The sequence below is a fragment of the Phasianus colchicus genome, chromosome 37 (assembly GCF_987193195.1).
Source record: "Phasianus colchicus chromosome 37, bPhaCol1.hap1.1, whole genome shotgun sequence".
Taxonomy (NCBI): domain Eukaryota; kingdom Metazoa; phylum Chordata; class Aves; order Galliformes; family Phasianidae; genus Phasianus; species Phasianus colchicus.
In genome coordinates this window covers 2,613,415-2,629,372 of record NC_143472.1, presented here as the reverse complement: position 1 = coordinate 2,629,372, position 15,958 = coordinate 2,613,415, and the positions used below count along the sequence as shown (strand labels likewise).

Here is a 15,958-nt window from a genome sequence, read left to right as displayed (position 1 = left end):
GTCAGAATGAGCGATTTTGGGGCTCCAGGTGTGGGATTTGGGGTCAGAAAATGGGATTTCAGGGTCCAGAGGTGGGATTTGGGGTCAGAAAATGGGATTTCAGGGTCCAGAGGTAGGATTTGGGCTCAGAATGCCGCGTTTTGGGGTCTGAAGCCGAGATTTTCAGGTCTGAACTCTTATTGTCTTTTATTGGGGGGGGTCCTCATTTTTGGGGTCCCCCCCTCAGGCGATTCCGCACATCTCCCTGCGCCCCGATTTCCGCCGCTGCCGTTTGAGGCCCCTCTCCAGGTGGGCGTCCTCCTCCAGTGCCCTATAAAGGGGGGGGGACTTGGTTAGGGACCCCCACCCAAATTGGGGGTGCCCCCGACTTTTGGGGATCCCCTCCATTTGGGGACTCGCCCCTTTTGAGCCCCCCCCTCAAAGTTTAGGGACCCTTTTGGAACCCCCAGTTTTAACCCCCCCCCATTTTGGGAACCCCTCCTGGCTTTGGGGACCCCCTGTGCCCCCTCTATTCACTTCCCTTTAGAGACCCCCCCCAATTTTGGGACCCCCTCCCCTCTTGGGGACCCTCACCCCCAATTAAGGGGAACACCAACCCTTCTGCGGACCCCCCCCCAGTTTTGGATACCCCCCTCTCATTTTGGGGACCCCCTTCTCCTTTTTGGGGACCCCCCACCCCTTCCGGGGACCCCCCCTCATTTTGGGGAACCCTCCCTCATTTTGGGGAACTCCCCCTTTCCTTTTCGGGAACCCCTCCCATTTTGGAGTCCCCCCTTCTCTTTTTTGGGGACCCCCCAATTTTGGGGACCCCCACCCCTTCTGGGTGATCCCCCCTCAAATTTTAGAGACCCCCCCTCATTTTGGGGCTCCCCCTCTCCCTCTCGAGGAACCCCCCAATTTTGGGACCTTCCTCTCCTTTTGCTTCCCCCCTTCCCTTTTGGAGACCCCCACCCCCAATTAAGGGGACCCACCCGATTAAGTGAACCCCCCTCTGCTTTTTGTGGCCCCCTCCCCCCCTACTTTTGGGGACCCCCCCCCCCAATTTGTGGACCCCCACTCACGCCTGCTCGCTCGCATCCAGGTGCCGCAGCAGCTCGTCGCGGCGGTTCACCAGTGCCACCAGTTCCTCCAGTAACAGCTCCTCCCGCTGCCGCTGCGCCGCCGACTTCTCCCACTCTGCGGGGGGGGGGAACCCCAAAATTTGAGGGGGGGTCCCCAGAATTTGAGAGGAGGTCGCTAAATTCGAAGGGGGGGGGGCTAAACGTGATGGATTGGGCACATTGGGGTACACAAGGGGAAGAGGTTTACCCCAAGGGAATGGAAAGGGGGGAAAAGGTTTGGGGGGGTCCACAAAATTAGGAGGGGTCCTCAAAGGAGAGGGACCGCAAAATTTGAGGGGGGGTCCCCAGAATTTGAGGGGGGGTCGCTAAATTTGAAGGGGGGGCCCTAAACGTGATGGACTGGGCACATTGGGGTACCCAAGGGGAAGAGGTTTACCCCAAGGGAATGGAAAAGGGGGAAAGCTTTTTTGGGGGGGGTCTTCACAATTGGGGGGGTCCCAAACTGGGAGGGGATTCCAGAATTTGGGGTGGGGGGCGCCCAAATTTGAGGGGGGTCCCCAAAATTTGAGGGGTGGGTTGTCAACATGATGGGATACCCGAAGGGAAAAGGTTCCCCCAAAGGGAGCGGAAAGGGGGGAAAAAAATGGGGGTGGGGGTCCCCAAAACTGGGAGGGGTTCCCAAAATGGAGGAGGGTCTCTCTATTGGGGGGGGTCCCTCTATTGGGGGGGGCCTCTATTGGGGGGGGTCCCGGCCGCACCCTCTGTGCTCAGCATCGCCCGCAGCTCCCGGCTCAGCAGCTCAAAGCGCCGCTCCACGTCCTGCTCCTCCTCCCTGGGACAGACGGGGGGACGTCAGGGGGACAGGAGGACATGGGGACATGGGAATATGGGGACAGGGGGACACTGGGACAGGGGGACATGGGGACATGGAGACAGGGGAGCAGGGGGATATGGGGACAGGGGGATATAGGGACATGGGGACGGGGATATGGGGACACTGGGACAGGGGGATGGGGAATAGGAATATGGGGACAGGGAGACATGAGGATATGGGGACAAGGGGACAATGGGACAGGAGGACACATCACACACAGTGACACAACCATCCATCACACGCACAGTGACACAACCACCACACAACCATCACACGGTGACACAACCATCTATCACACACATGGTGACACAACCACACACACAGTGACACAACCATCACACAATCACACACGGTGACACAACCACCACACACACGGTGACACAACCACCCATCACACACATGGTGTCACAACCATCCATCGCACGGTGACACAACTAATCACACAATCACACACAGTGACACAACCACCCATCACACACAAATGACACAACCACACACGCACAGTGACACAACCATCCACCACACACATGGGGACACAACCATCCATCACACACACCACACAACCACCACACACACGGTGACACAACCACCACACACACGGTGACACAACCATCCATCACACACACCACACAACCACCACACACACGGTGACACAACCACCACACACACGGTGACACAACCATCCATCACACACACCACACAACCACCACACACACGGTGACACAACCACACACACAGTGACACAACCATCCATCACACACACCACACAACCACCACACACACGGTGACACAACCACACACACGGTGACACAACCATCCATCACACACACGGTGACACAACCATCACACAACCACACACGGTGACACAACCACCACATGGTGACACAACCACCACACGGTGACACAATCACACACACGGTGACACAACCACCACACACACGGTGACACAACCACACACACAGTGACACAACCATCACACAACCACCACACGGTGACACAACCACCACACAATCACACACGGTGACACAACCACCACATGGTGACGCAGCCACCACACAATCACACACGGTGACACAACCACCACACGGTGACGCAGCCACCACACGGTGACACAACCACCACACAATCACACACGGTGACACAACCACCACACGGTGACACAACCACCACACAATCACACATGGTGACACAACCACCACACGGTGACATAGCCACCACACGGTGACACAATCACACACGGTGACACAGCCACCACACGGTGACACAACCACCACACGGTGACACAGCCACCACCAGACGGTGACGCACAGCAGCTGCAGGCGGTCGTGGCGGCGCAGCAGGGCGTTGCGGGCGTTGACCAGGGAGAACCAGTCCTCCATCAGCTGCTCCTCACGCTGCGGGTCTGCGCCTGGGGGGCAGCATTGGGGGCAGCGGGGGGGGACAACAGCGGGGGGGGCAACGGGGGGGGGGAACAGCAGGGGGGGAGAATTGGGAGGACAGTGGAGGGGGACAGCATTGGGGGGACAGCATTGGGGGGGGGCGGCATTGGGGGACAGCATTGGGGGGACAGTGGGGGGGTGCAGTAGTGGGGGGGCAGCAATAGGGGGACAGCAGCGGGGGACAGCAGCATTGGGGGCAGCGGGGGGGGACAACAGCGGGGGGGGGCAACGGGGGGGGGGACAACGAGGGGGGAAAATTGGGAGGACAGTGGAGGGGGACAGCATTGGGGGGACAGCGGGGGGGAACAGCATTGGGGGGGGGCGGCATTGGGGGGACAGAATTGGGGGACAGCATTGGGGGGACAGTGGGGGGGGCAGTAGTGGGGGGGCAGCAATAGGGGGACAGCGGGGGGGACAGCAGCATTGGGGGACAGCGGGGGGGGACAACAGGGGGGGACAGTAGTGGGGGGGACAGCGGGGGGGGAGAATTGGGGGGACAGTGGGGGGGGGCATTAGTGGAGGGGCAACAATAGGGGGACAGCGGGGGGGACAGCAGCATTGGTGGACAGCAGGGGGGGACAACAGGGGGGGACAGCATTGGGGGAGCATTGGGGGGGCAGCATTGGGGGGGCCATCATCATTGGGGGGGACCTGGGGATGTCACGGGGTTATGGGGACACAGGGACATGGAGTTATGGGGGCATGGGGCTGTTGTGGGGTTATGGGGCTGTTATGGGGTTATAGGGTCATTGTGGGGCCATGATGGGGTTATAGGGCTGTTGTGGGGCCATTATGGGGTTATAGGGCCGTTGTGGGGCCATTATGGGGTTATAGGGCTGTTGTGGGGCTGTTATGGGGTTATAGGGCCGTTGTGGGGCCGTTATGGGGTTATAGGGCCGTTGTGGGGCCGTGGTGCCCTGTACCCGATGCCATCAGAGCCCGCAGCTCCCGCTCCAAGCTCTCTGCCCTGCTGTCCACCTCGCGCTGCTCGCGCTGCAGCTCTGCCAGCTCCGCTGCCACCACCTGCGAGGGGTCCCGCAGCCGCTGCGACCCCAAACGGAGCCCCGCGTCACCCCAAAAGGACCCCAATGGGACCCCAGAGGGACCCCAGAGGGAGCCCCAAGTGTCCCCAAAAGGAGCCCAAGGTCAACCCCAATAGGACCCCAATGGGAGCCCCAGGTCACCCCAAAAGGACCTAAAAGGACCCCAAAGTGTCCCCAAGGGGAGCCCAAAGTCACCCCAAAAAGACCCCAAAGGAAGCCCAAGGTCACCCCAAAGGGAGCCCAGTAGGACCCCAAAGTGTCCCCAAAGTGAGCCCAAGGTCACCCCAAAAGGACCCCAATGGGAGCCCAGAAGGACCCCAAAGGGAGCCCGAAATGTCCCCAAAAGGAGCCCAATGGGACCCCAAAAGGACCCCAAAATGTCCCCAAAGGGAGCCCCAAGGCCACCCCAAAAGGACCCCAAAGGACCCCAAAGCGCCCCCCCAGCCCCCCCTCACCGGTGTCTCCTCCTCCACTGCAGCTCTGGGCTCCGTCGGGGGGGGGGGTCAGCCTGGGGGGGGGGAGAGGGGCAGCGTCAGGGACCCCAGGGCGTTTGTGTAGGGCCTGCAGTAACGCCGTTAGTGTGGGGCCCACAACAACCCCAATAATGCAGACCCTACAACAACAACAACCCCAATAATGCAAACCCTACAACAACAACAACCCCAATAATGCAAACCCTACAACAACAACAACCCCAATAATGCAGACCCTACAACAACAACAACCCCAATAATGCAGACCCTACAACACCCCACCCTCCAATTAATGCAGACCTACAACAACACTGACCCCAATTAATACAGACCCTGCAACAACACTGACCCCAATGCAGACCCTACAACACCCCCCCCAAATAATGCAGACCCTACAACAACACTGCCCCCAATTAATGCAGACCCTACAACAACACCGACCCCCAATTAATGCAGACCCTGCAACAACACTGACCCCAATGCAGACCCTACAACACCCCCCCCAAATAATGCAGACCCTACAACAACACTGCCCCCAATTAATGCAGACCCTACAACAACACCGACCCCAAAGCAGACCCTACAACACTGACCCCCAATTAATGCAGACCCTACAACACTGACCCCAATGCAGACCCTACAACACCCCCGCCCCCAATAATACAGACCCTGCAACAACACTGACCCCAATGCAGACCCTACAACACCAACCCCAATTAATGCAGACCCTACAACAACGCCGACCCCAATGCAGACCCTACAACACCCCCCCTCCCAAATAATGCAGACCCTACAACAACACCAACCCCAAATAACACAGACCCTACAACAACACCGACCCCAAAGCAGACCCTACAACACCCCCCCAAATAACACAGACCCTACAACAACACCGACCCCAAAGCAGACCCTACAACACCCCCCCCAAATAACACAGACCCTACAACAACACCGACCCCAATTAATGCAGACCCTACAACAACACTGACCCCAATTAATGCAGACCCTACAACAACACCGACCCCAAAGCAGACCCTACACCCCCCCCCCAAATAACACAGACCCTACAACAACACCGACCCCAATTAATGCAGACCCTACACCCCCCCCCCAAATAACACAGACCCTACAACAACGCCGACCCCAAATAACACAGACCCTACAACAACACCGACCCCAAAGCAGACTCTACAACACCCCCCCCAATTAATGCAGACCCTACAACAACGCCGACCCCAAAGCAGCCCCCCATCACCCCATACTCACCGTTGGGGTCCCGGTGCCGGGGGTCTCCCCGCGCCCCCCCCTCCGTTTCCTCACCAGGTCGGCGTCGCGGAGGTGGCTGAAGGTGCGGGGGGGGGCGCGGGACCCCCAGCTGCGGCGGTGCGACCTGGGGGGGGGCACGGGGACCCCCGGGGGAGGGGGGGGGGCCTCTGTGGGGTTTGGGGTCTCCATCGGGACCCCTGTGGGGTTCGAGGTCTCCGTGGGGGTGTCCATGGGGTTCGGGGTCTCTTCTGTGGGGTTTGGGGTCTCCATCGGGACCCCTATGGGTCTGGGGGTCTCTGTTGGGACCTTTATGGGTTTTGGGGTCTCTATGGGGTTTGGGGTCTCTACTGTGGGGTTTGGGGTCTCCATCGGGACCCCTATGGGTTCTGGGGTCTCTGATGGGACCTTTATGGGTTTTGGGGTATCTATGGGGTTTGGGGTCTCTACTGTGGGGTTTGAGGTCTCCATCGGGACCCCTATGGGTTCTGGGGTCTCTGATGGGACCCCTATGGGTTCTGGGGTCTCTGTTGGGACCTTTATGGGTTTTGGGGTCTCTATGGGGTTTGGGGTCTCTACTGTGGGGTTTGGCGTCTCCATAGGGACCTCTATGGGCTTTGAGGTCTCTGTTGGGACCTTTATGGGTTTTGGGGTCTCTATGGGGTTTGAGGTCTCTACTGTAGGGTTTGGGGTCTCCATTGGGGCCCCTATGGGTTTTGGGGTCTCTGTGGGGATCTCTATGAGGTTTGGGGTCTCTATAGGGTTTGGGGTCTCCTTCGGGACCTCTACGGAGTTGGGGGTTTCTGTTGGGGTCTCTATGGGCTTTGGGGGCTCTATTGTGAGGTTTGGGGGCTCTGTGGGGGTCTCTATGGGGTTTGGGGGTTCTGTTGCAGTGTCTGGGGTATCCATGGAAATCTGTGCAGGTTTTGGGGTCTCCATTGGGGCCCCTGTGGTTTTTTGGGTCTCTGTGGGGGTCTCCATGCTTTTTGGGGTCTCCATTGGGACCTCTATGGGGTTTGGGGTCTCTGTTGGGATCTCTGTGGGTTTTGGGGTCTCTGTGGGGGTCTCTATAGGGTTTGGGTTCTCTGTTGGGACTTCTATGGGGTTTGGAGTCTGCGTGGGGACCTCTGTGGGTTTTGGGGTCTCTGCGGTTCCCATTGGGTTCTCTCCAGTTCCTGTTGGGTTCTCCATCGGTTTTGGGTTCTCCACGGTTCCCTTTGGGATCTCCATGGTTCCCATTGGGGTTTTCATGGTTCTCAATGGGTTCTCCACCCTTTTTGGGATCTCTGAAGTTCCCACTGTGTTCTCTGTCACTTTTGGGATTTCTGAGGTTCCCACTGGGGTTTTCACGGTTCCGTCTGGGTTCTCCATGATTCCCATTGGGTTCTCCATCCTTTTTGGGGTCTCTGAAGTTTCTGTTGGGTTCTCCACAGTTCTTGAGTTCCCCGCAGCTCTCATTAGGTTCTCCCTGGTTCCCATTGGGTTCCCCATTGTTTTTGGGTTCTCCATGGTTCCCTTTGGGTTCCCCATTGTTTTTGGGTTCTCCATGGTTCCCTTTGGGTTCCCCATTGTTTTTGGGTTCTCCCTGGTTCCTGTTGGGTTCTCCATGGTTCCTATTGGGTTTTCTCCAGTTCCCTTTGGGTTCTCCATGGTTCCCATTGAGGTTTCCATGGTCCCCTTTGGGTTCTCCCCGGTTCCCTTTGGGTTCTCCATGGTTCCCATTGGGTTCCCTGTCCTTTTTGGGTTCTCCATGGTTCCTTTTGGGTTCTCCATGGTTCCCATTGGGTTCCCCATGATTTTTGGGTTCTCCATGGCTCCCATTGGGTTCCCTGTCCTTTTTGGGTTCTCCATGGTTCCTTTTGGGTTCTCCATGGTTCCCATTGGGTTCCCCATGATTTTGGGGTTCTCCATGGTTGCCTTTGGGTTCTCCACGGCTCCCATTGGGTTCCCTGTCGTTTTTGGGTTCTCCATGACTCCCATTGGGTTCCCCATCGTTTTTGGGTTCTCCGTGGCTCCCATTGGGTTCCCCCCGGTTTCTGTCCCCCCCCCGGTTCCGGCCGCGCTCCCCGCACTCCTTGGGGCCTCGCTGTCCCCGCTGCCCTGCAGCCGCTGCCTCAGCAGCCCCACGTAGGTGAGCACAGCCAGCGGGTCGGGGGCCGGGGGTCTCTCCATATCGGCTGCGTCCAGCAGCCGCGGGACCCCCAGCGCCGAGAACGCCTCAAAGGCCTGCGGGGGGGTCGCGGGGTCAAAGGTCAGAGGTCAGAAGGGGTGACCCCCCCCCTCTTTCAAGCCCCCTCCCACCCCCCAACCTCACCCGGGTGTTGTTGCCCCGGATGTCGAGGGGGTCCAGGGCCTCGTAGTCACTGGGGGAGGGGGGAGAAAAAGGGGGGGGGGTCACATGGGTGTCAGGGGGGCTGAGTGCCACCCCGTGTCCCCACTGCGACCCCCGTGTCCCGCCCGTGCCCCCCCCACAGACCCCACGTCCCCCCCATGTCCCTCTGTCCCCGCAATGCCCCCTCCCACGGCCCCACACCCCCATGTCCCCCAAATCCCCCCGCCCCCCCCGTGTCCAAAGCCCCCAATGTCCCCATGCCCCCCCCATCTCCAATGCCCCCCATGTCCCCCCTGACCCCCCCTGACCCCCACCCCGCATCCCCCTGACCCCCTGTGCCCCCCCACATCCCCCTGATCCCCCCCGGCCCCCCCCATCCCTCTGTCCCCCCACGTCCTCTCTCCCTAACGCCCCCCAGTTCCCCCCAACATCCCCATAGCCCCCCCATCCCCCCCATTCCCAAACCCCCCAGCCCCCTCAACCCCCCCACGCCCCCCTTATATCCCCCCCACGCCCCCCCCGTGCCCCCCCTACACATCGCAGGGCCGATGGCGATGCAGGAGGGCACAGAACAGCCCCCCATCGCACCCCATCCCCAAGCCCCCCATCCCCCCCCACGCCCCCATGACCCCCCCCACGACCCCCCCACGCCCCCCCCGTGCCCCCCCTACAGGTCGCAGGGCAGATGGAGATGCAGGATGGCACAGAGCACCCCCCCATCTGCTCCCATCCCCCTCCATCCCCAAGCCCCCCATCCCCCCACGCCCCCATGACCCCCCCCACGCCCCCCCCCGTGCCCCCCCCCACGCCCCCCCCCCGTGCCCCCCCTACAGGTCGCAGGGCCGGTGGCGATGCAGGATGGCACAGAACGCCAGCCCGTTTCTCCACGAGGTGCTGAAGTTGCTGATCCGCACCCCCCGGTAGCCGGCCGTCACCTCCTGGCACCACGACAGCAGCGCCGCGCGACCCCCCCCGGGGGGGGGCTGTGTGTGTGGGGGGGACGGACGACACACAATCACTACGGAACCTCCCCCACCCCCCCCCCACCCCAAATATCGCCCCCCTCCCTCCCAAGTGTCCCAAATCCCTGGCATCATGGGGACCCCCCCCCCCCAAATCCCCCCCTCACGAACTCATCGGGGTCCCCAAAACTGCCCCCCCCTCCCCCCAGTAATATATGAGGTCAGTAGATTCCCCCCACCACCACCACCCCTCCCCAAATTGCATTTCTGGGGTCCCCACGTCCCCCAGCCCCCCCCCCCCGAAGTAATATATAGGGCCATGACCTTCCCACCCCCCCCCCAACACATTTTTGGGGTCCTTAAGGCCCCCCCAGGCCCCCAGTAATATATGACTCCATGATCCCCCTCTTGGACCCCCCCCCCAATGTATTCTAGGGGTCCCTAAGCCCCCCCCCACAGACCCCCAGTAATATATGGGGCCATCACCCCCCCTTGGACCCCTCCCCAGTGCCCCCCCAGGTTCCCCCCCCCCAGTGATCGGGATATGAGGATATGACCCCCCCCTCCAGACTCCCCCCAATGCATTTTTGGGGTCCCCTGAGCCCCCCCCCAGACCCTCCCCCCAATAATATACAGGGCCATGAACCCCCCTCCCTCCCCCAAACCCCCCCCCCCCCATTGTGGAGACCCCATGTGCCCCCCCCCACCCCAAATTTGGGGTCCCCCCCCTCACTCACCAACGCTTCTCCTAGGGGGGCTCCCTGGTGCCCCCCTCCCTCTGTGGCACCACCTGGAGGTGTTGGGGGGGGGTCAGGACCCCTGAAATTGGGGGGGGGATCTGGATGTACCCCCCCCAAATATGACCTACCTGTGCCTGGGGGGGGTGGGGAGGGTGGGGGGGGCGTTCCTCCCCCCCCCGGGTCTTTGTCCTTTGCTTGCAGCTCTGAGTCTGGGGGATGGGGAGGGGGAAGGGGGGGGGGTCAGAGCATGGACCCCCCCCCCCAAGGGACCCCGATGTTGAAGGAGGGGGGGAACAAAGAGGGGATTTTGGGAACCCCTGGAGGTGATTTGGAGGCATTTTGGGGCCATTTGGGGCCACCTTGGGGACCACTTGTGGCCATTTGGGGGCAATTTGGGGGCTGTTTTGGTGCCACTAGGGTCCATTTGGGACCATTTTGGGGCCATTTTGGGGCAATTTCGGGCAACGTGGACCCATTTTGGAGCAATCTGGGGCCATTTGGGGGCTGTTTTGGTGCCATTTTGGGGCCACTTTGGGGCAATTTGGGGGCAATCTGGAGCCATTTTGGTGCCAATTTGGGGCCATTTTTGCACCACCGGGGGCTTTTTTGGGGGCCACTTGAGGCCCTTTGGGGGCAACTTGGGGTCATTTGGGGGCCATTTGGGGGCAATTTGGGGCAATCTGGGGTCATTTTGGTGCCGATTTGGGGCCATTTTTGCGCCACCTGGAGGCTTTTGGGGGCCCTTTGGGGGCAATTTGGGGCCATTTTGGGGGCACAGCCTCACCATAGGGTGGGGGTCTTTTTTTAGGGGTGCCCCCCCCGGAGCCTTCATCCCCCCCCTCCTCCTCCTCCTCCTCCTCGAAGTCCCGCAGGTCGGCCACGTCCCCCCCCAGGCGTGAGCTGAGCAGGCTGGCCACGCTGCGCATGTCCTCGTCCCTATGGGGCACGGTGTCACCCCACAGCCCCCCCATGGGCCACAGCGTCACCCCACAGCCCCCCATGGGGCACGGCGTCACCCCCACCTCCCCCCTCCCCCAAAATGCCCCCATGGGGTCCTTCTATCCCCAACCCCAAATTCGGTGTCCCCAAGACCCCCCAATGCCCCCAAAGCCCCCCAAGACCCCCAACATCCCTGAGATCCCCAAAGACCCCCAACGTCCCCAACATCCCCAAGACCCCCAACATCCCCAAAGCCCCCCAACATCCCTGAGATCCCCAAAGACCCCCAATGTCCCCAACATCCCCAAGACCCCCAAAGCCCCCCAAGACCCCCAACATCCCTGAGATCCCCAAAGACCCCCAATGTCCCCAACATCCCCAAGACCCCCAAAGCCCCCCAAGACCCCCAAGCCCCCCAACATCCCTGAGATCCCCAAAGCCCCCCAAGCCCCCCAACATCCCTGAGATCCCCAAAGACCCCCAATGTCCCCAACATCCCCAAGACCCCCAGTGTCCCCAACATCCCCAAGACCCCCAACGTCCCCAACATCCCCAAGACCCCCAATGTCCCCAACGTCCCCAAGACCCCCAACGTCCCCAACATCCCCAAGACCCCCAATGTCCCCAACGTCCCCAAGACCCCCAATGTCCCCAACATCCCGCAGCCCCCCTCTGCCCCCCCAGCCCCCCCGCCGCCCCCCAGGCCCCCGCTCACGCCGGGTGCCCCTCGTGCAGGACGGTGGCGCTGAGGCGGAGGCGCAGGCAGGCGGCCGCCACCTTGCGGGAGCGCGGGCGCAGCGGCAGCGACAGCGCGGTGCAGGACGGCGTGGGGCCGGCGAAGCGCCCCAGGTCCAGCACTGCTGCTGCCACCGCTGTGCGGCGCCCACGGCACTCCTGGGGGGGGGAACGGGGTCATGGGAGGGGAATGGGGTCACTGGGGGGGGAATGGGGTCATGGGAGGGGAATGGGGTCACTGGGGGGGGAATGGGGTCACTGGGGGAGGAATGGGGTCATGGGAGGGGAATGGGGACACTGGGGGGGGAATGGGGTCATGGGAGGGGAATGGGGTCACTGGGGGGGAACGGGGTCACTGGGGGGGGAACGGGGTCATGGGAGGGGAATGGGGTCACTGGGGGGGGAATGGGGTCACTGGGGGAGGAATGGGGTCATGGGAGGGGAATGGGGTCACTGGGGGGGGAATGGGGTCATGGGAGGGGAATGGGGTCACTGGGGGGGAACGGGGTCACTGGGGGGGGAACGGGGTCATGGGAGGGGAATGGGGTAGCAGGAGGGGGGAATGGGGTAATGGGAGGGGAATGGGGTCACTGGGGGAGGAATGGGGTCATGGAAGGGGAATGGGGTCAAGGGAGGGGAATGAGGTCAGGAGGATGGGGATTGGGGTCACTGAGGGGGGAATGGGGTCAGCAGGAGGGGGAATGGGGTCATGGGAGGGGAATGGGTTCACTGGGGGGGGGGATGGGGTCACTGGGGGAGGAATGGGGTCATGGGAGGGGAATGGGGTCACTGGGGGGGAAATGGGGTCACTGGGGGCGGAATGGGGTCATGGGAGGGGAATGGGGTCACTGGGGGGGCGAAATGGGGTCACTGGGGGGGTAATGGGGTCACTGAGGGGAAATGGAGTTAGGAGGAGGGGGAATGAGGTCACTGGGGGGGGAATGGGTTCATGGGAGGGGAATGGGGTCACTGGGGGGGGAAATGGGGTCAATGAGGGGGGAATGGGGTCATGGGAGGGGAATGGGGTCACTGGGGGGGGAATGGGGTCACTGGGGGGTCACAGTGTGGAGTCATGGGGTGACGTGGGGACATCGGGGTCATGGGGTCAGGCAGAGAGGGTCACAGTGCGGGGCCATATGGGGTCATGGGGTCACATGGGGTCATGGGGTCACGTGGGGTCACGGGGTCACACGGGGGGCACTCACGTTCTCCACCACGAAGGTCCATTCTTTGGTGTCATAGGCGGTGGCGTGGGGGTCCTGGGGGGGGACAGGGGGTGAGGGGCGTGCAAGGGGGCACACGTGTGCAAAGGGACTCGTGCAAGGAGGCACACGTGTGCAAGCAGACGCGTGCAATGGGAAAGGGCTCGTGCAAGGGGGTGCGACTTGTGCAAAGGAACACAGGGAAGGGGATTCGTACTCTGTGCAAGGGCATGTGTGTGAGGACAAGGGGCACAAGGAGTGTGCAAGGGGCACAAGGAGGACGTGTGCAGGGGGACACGCGTGAAGGAACACGGCTCGGGCAAGTGCAAGGAGTTTTGTGCAAGGGGGACTCGGCTCGTGCGAGGGGACGCGTCCTTCACACGGGGCACAAGGAGCGGACTCGTGCAAGGGGAGTCGTGCAAAGGCTCGTGCCTCGTGCAAGGGGACACGGCTTGTGCAAAGGGCTGCGTGAGGGGAAGGAGGGCGTGCAAAGGGATGTGGGGGGAGGTGCCTCGTGTGAAGGGGGTCTGTGCAAGGGGACTCGTGCAAGGAGACTCGTGCAAGGGGACTCATGCAAGGGGACTCGTGACGCACCCGGTACAGCGTGACCACGACCTGGAGGCTCTCGGGCACCACCCACACCACCAGCCCTCGGTAGGGGTTCTCAATGCCGGGCTGCCAGCTGTGGGGCTGCCCCACACACAACCCCTCAGGTTCAGCCACAGACCCCAAAGAGCCCCCCCAGACCCCACAAAGCTCCCCCAGGTCCCACACAGACCCCATAGACCCCCATTACCCCCTATAGCCCCCACCACCCCATAGCCCCCCCCATAGCCCCCACCACCCCATAGCCCCCCCTATAGCCCCCACCACCCCATACCCCCCCTTATAGCCCCACCACCACCCCCATAGCCCCCCCTTATAGCCCCCCATCACCCCATAGCCTCCCCTTATAGCCCCCCATCACCCCCATCACCCCATAGCCCCCCCTTACAGCCCCCCATCACCCTATAACCCCCCCTTATAGCCCCACCACCACCCCATAACCCCCCTTATAGCCCCCCCATCACCCCACAGCCCCCCCTTACAGCCCCCCATCACCCTATAACCCCCCCCTTATAGCCCCCTCCCCACCCCATAGCCCCCCTTATAGCCCCCCATCACCCCATAGCCCCCCCATAGCCCCCACCTTGCTGCAGACCCTCCGGTTCCGCCGGGTCCAGACCACCACCACTTTGTCGGGCTGCCTGTGGGGGGGGGGGGGGGCGGTGTGGGGGGGGGTCAGGACCCCACCCAGGGCGTGGGGGGTGGGGGGGGGCACTATCAGCTATGGGGCAGACAGGGTTGTGGGGCCGCCCCATAGATAACGGCCCTCCCCCACCCATAGGCAGGTGCTGGGAGGGGGGGGGAAGGAGCCGGGGGGGGGCAGAGCTAAATTTGGGGCTCAGTTGGGGGGTGTCCGGTTTCCCCCCCCCCGGGGGGGGCTATTTTTGGCCGCTCTGACCCCACAGAGGCTCTGCTTTCCATTCCTGACCCATTTATGGGCATTTTGGACTCAAAATGAAACTCTGCGGCCCCCGCCCCCCGGCCCCATAGGGACCCTACAGCCCTGTAGGAACCTCACAGCCCCATAGGGACCCCAAACCTCATAGGGACCCCAAACCCCACAGGAACCCCATAACCCCATAGGGACCCCAAACCCCATAGGAACACCAAACTCCATAGGAACCCCACAGCTCCATATGGACCCCAAACCCCTTAGGAACCCCATAACCCTATAGGAACCCCATAACCCCATAAGGACCCCAAACCCCATAGGGACCCCAAACCCCACAGGAACTCCATAACCCTATAGGAACCCCATAACCCCATAGGGACCGCAAACCCCACAGGAACTCCATAACCCTATAGGAACCCCATAACCCCATAGGGACCCCAAACCCCATAGGGACCCCACAGCCCCATAGAGACCCCAAACCCTATAGGAACCCCATAACTCCATAGGGAACCCTACAGCTCCATAGGGGCCCTATAACCCCCCTCAGGTCTCCTGGCCCTATAACCCCACACAGCCCCTAAAGCCTCCCCCCGTCCCACAGTGACCCCATATGGCCCCTCAACGACCCCCCCCATTAACCCTCCAACCCCAAATGCCCCCCCAAACCTCATAACCCCACGACCCCCCCCCAGACCCAACACCCCCCATCCCCCATTGCCCCCATAGGAACCCCCCCCCCAAATCCCCCCCACGACCCCCTATAAACCCCCCCACCCCAACCCCCCCATCCCCCATTGCCTCCCCACGACCCCCCATAAGCCCCCCCCAAACCCCCCAAACCCCCCCCAATCCCCCATTGCCCCCATAGGAACCCCCCCCACCCCAAATCCCCCCCACGACCCCCCATGAACCCCCCCACCCCAACCCCCCCCATCCCCCATTGCCCCCCCACGACCCCCCCATAACCCCCCCCAAACCCCCCCCAATCCCCCACTGCCCCCATAGGACCCCCCCCCCAAATCCCCCCCACGACCCCCCATAAACCCCCCCACCCCAACCCCCCCCATCCCCCATTGCCCCCCCACGACCCCCCCATAACCCCCCCCAAACCCCCCAATCCCCCCCCAATCCCCCATTGCCCCCATAGAAGCCCCCCCCCCATCCCCCCATCCCCCTTTGCCCCCCATTCCCCCCCAGCCCTGTTTTGGGGGGGGGTCCCGGCGGTGTGATTTTGGGGGGGGGGTCACTCACCACCGCCCCCCCCCCTCGAGCAGCACTTCCTCCAACTCCGCCTCGAACCGCACTTTGGCCGCCCGTTTCCCCGCACGCTGCAGCCGCTTCCACACCGACCCCATCGCGACCCCCCCCCCCCAAAAAAAAAAAAAAGACCCCCCCCA

At 62.2% G+C, this 15,958-nt stretch overlaps 1 protein-coding gene across 1 annotated transcript; it reads right to left on the bottom strand.

Annotated features, from left to right (window-relative positions):
* Nucleotides 1-169: 169 nt before the first annotated feature.
* EHBP1L1 (EH domain binding protein 1 like 1) lies at nucleotides 170-15,949 on the bottom strand. Its single transcript, XM_090129588.1, has 16 exons — nucleotides 15,813-15,949; nucleotides 14,253-14,310; nucleotides 13,658-13,753; nucleotides 13,067-13,120; nucleotides 11,842-12,020; nucleotides 10,972-11,123; nucleotides 10,185-10,396; nucleotides 9,317-9,468; nucleotides 8,468-8,516; nucleotides 6,157-8,379; nucleotides 4,873-4,925; nucleotides 4,298-4,425; nucleotides 3,244-3,343; nucleotides 1,820-1,893; nucleotides 1,062-1,176; nucleotides 170-310 (listed from the first exon to the last, which is right to left on the bottom strand). Exons 1-16 carry the CDS (start codon nucleotides 15,914-15,916, stop codon nucleotides 223-225), a joined length of 3,837 nt encoding a protein of 1,278 aa, XP_089985714.1. The 5' UTR covers nucleotides 15,917-15,949; the 3' UTR covers nucleotides 170-222.
* Nucleotides 15,950-15,958: the final 9 nt, after the last annotated feature.

What these genes read in the sequence shown, in the direction of transcription:
- EHBP1L1 (XM_090129588.1), bottom strand. Translation starts at nt 15,916, where the DNA reads ATGGGGTCGGTGTGGAAGCGGCTGCAGCGTGCGGGGAAACGGGCGGCC. An exon ending in GGCGATGCTGAGCACAGAGG is followed by an intron (nt 1,177 to 1,819) that starts GTGCGGCCGGGA and finishes CCCCCCCCGCAG; the next exon opens with AGTGGGAGAAGTCGGCGGCG. An exon ending in CTGGATGCGAGCGAGCAGGC is followed by an intron (nt 311 to 1,061) that starts GTGAGTGGGGGT and finishes CCCCCTTTATAG; the next exon opens with GGCACTGGAGGAGGACGCCC.